The following is a 2,546-nucleotide window of genomic DNA, read 5'->3' as shown; positions in this document are numbered from 1 at the left end:
AAGCACCGTGTTTTTTTTCTCTTTTCAGTATTTGCCACGTAAAAGAATGATGATATCTCCTTCTGCCTCATTCTCTTTTCAGGATCTTCGTCCAATGTTTAGATGTTAAATTATTACCCTATTATCATAAATCATCTGACACACATCAATCCGATAACATCTTTTTAATACAGATCTCCAGCTGTACAAACTTGTGATAAACCAAAAAATGAAGCTATACTCACAAAAATAACGCAATCAAAATTCAAATTCTAGCATTTTTATTATCACAGCAATAATACCTACATTTTGGCTCCATTTATGATAGCCATGTAACTGCCCTTACCATTCAAATTGTCAGCTCCCTTCATTTACATATAGCAGAAGAAAACATTAACTTTTTTATTTAAAATGTGAAATAATTCTAAAACTTAGTTATGGAGTTAGCCATGCATCCACAACCACAATCCAGCTCCTTCCAGTACAAAAATGCGAAGAAGCCGAACAGGACGACAGCCGTTAAGTTAAGCAGGCGATGCCACCCCCACACCCCCGCATCACCCTCCTCCCCCAACGCCGCCGCCGGTTGTGGCTGCAGCAACAAAGCCTCCTCCAACTCCCTCCACATCCCGGGAGATTCCAGGCCCCAGTCCCCGGTCCACAAACCCTGCACACACCTAACGGGCCGAAGCGGCTCAGGCCTGAACCGGACCGGGCCCCGCTGCGCCGCCTCCGCAGCCGCGGTTCGAATGTCGCTGGGCCGGGAGCCGGCCGGGCGAGGGAGGTCGTAGACCGTATCGGGGAAGTTGAGCCGGGCGTCTCGACCGCGGAGCCAGAGGGCGGCGACGTCGTGGGCGGTGGCGGCCATTTCTGCGGAATCGAAGCTGCCCAACCAAATTCGGGTTTTTTTACCCGGTTCGCGGATTTCGGAAACCCATTTCCCCCACTTCCGCTTGCGAACGCCGCGGTAAGTGGCGGCGGATGCGGATGCGGATGCTCCGTCGTGCTCCAGTTTCATTTGCGTGCGTCTGATGAGTTGGTTTATTGAGTGGCGTCATAAGTTATATAGCGGCTGGGGAAGGAGATGATTTTCCTGGCAAATGCGGAAGGACGTGAAAATGGTGATTGTTCCAGCACTTGGGTTTGGTTTATTTATCTGGAAGAGTAAATAAATAAATAAAACCTCGTGTTATTGAGCAGTGCCGTTCGTGTTGCTAAATCTGTGACAGCTGGATGTGAGAGAGAAAGAGAGAGAGAGAGAGAGAGAGAGAAAAGATGCTTGCTGTAAAATTAATATATGCTATTTTACCCGTTTAAGAAGATTTATATATGTATCAGATGAACCGAACGCGAACAAATAGAGTTCATATTTGTATTTTATTCATTTAAAATTAAAGTTGTATGAAATAGACTCGTGTTTGAAATTGTTCGTTAAAATATTGTCTGTGTTTTGTTTGATTGTTTGAAATAAAGTCAAAATGTTTGAATTATTCGAATTGTTTGAATTATTTGAAATCTTTCAAATTTGTTTATATTGTTTGAATTTTTAAAATGATAATAAATTTAATTATTAATTTTCAAATTACCATAAATGAATAAATAATATCTCTCTATTAAAAAAAAATATTATTTCTTCAACTATATTATTACAAATAGTTGAAAACAAGTTACAAATGAAATATACATTTAAAGTTTCAAACTTAAATTCTTAAAAAACTATAAATCATTATTATAAAACAATTAAGTAATAAATAAACAATTTAAAAATACATTATAAATAAAAAAATACACTCGAAATTATATATATATATATATATAATCCAAATTTCAGTTTCCAACACTTATTATTCATTCCTACAAATTTTATTTTTATCATATCTCATCCTTGAAAAATTCAGATCTTGAGGCAATATGCGAGTTTTCAACCCCAAAAACTTCAAAAACTAGGTTTCACTCAAAAAACTTAAATAAATCTAAAAGAAATATAATAAATTTTAAGCTAAGAGGTGAACTTGAAGATAAATATGAAATATTAAAGAAAAGATACACAAAGATGACACTTCGGTAGCCTTACAAGCAACCAAGCAAGAATACTGAGTAGTTGATCCAACATCGACTCGCCGAATAAAAAAAAAATTGAAAACAAACAGTAGTAGTGATTAGAGAACGAACACAAACAACAAACCCTAAGCTCTCGCGGCAAAAAACTTTTCACAATTTTGAGAGAAAAAAGAGAAGAATCTAAAGAAGGGGAAGCAGACAAAACTTAGCGGAATGGGAGGTTGGTTGGGGTAAAGGAGCTTAGGGGTTTTTTTTTTGTTTATATATATAGTGTATTAATATATTATATTAATTATATAACTTATTTTATATAAATATATAATATTTATACAACTAAAATTAATAAATTATTATTAACAATTTCTAATATATTATAATTTATAGGGATTAATTTTTTAAACTATATAATTATTTTTAAAATATGATAAATTTTTTATATATAATTATTTTAAATAATTTTATATTTTTAATAATAAATTCGAACACGATCAAGCACAAGATTGTTC

General features: G+C 35.2%; 1 protein-coding gene across 1 annotated transcript; it reads right to left on the bottom strand.

The window, feature by feature from the left end:
• Positions 1 to 206: 206 nt before the first annotated feature.
• LOC110033992 (ethylene-responsive transcription factor ERF022-like) lies at positions 207 to 1,215 on the bottom strand. The gene has a single exon (XM_020738199.1). The coding sequence runs from the start codon at positions 995 to 997 to the stop codon at positions 404 to 406; it is 594 nt and encodes a 197-aa protein (XP_020593858.1). The 5' UTR covers positions 998 to 1,215; the 3' UTR covers positions 207 to 403.
• Positions 1,216 to 2,546: the final 1,331 nt, after the last annotated feature.

Source organism: Phalaenopsis equestris, unplaced genomic scaffold (genome assembly GCF_001263595.1).
Source record: "Phalaenopsis equestris unplaced genomic scaffold, ASM126359v1 Scaffold001316, whole genome shotgun sequence".
Taxonomy (NCBI): Eukaryota; Viridiplantae; Streptophyta; class Magnoliopsida; order Asparagales; family Orchidaceae; genus Phalaenopsis; species Phalaenopsis equestris.
This window is presented reverse-complemented; position numbering and strand designations above follow the sequence as displayed.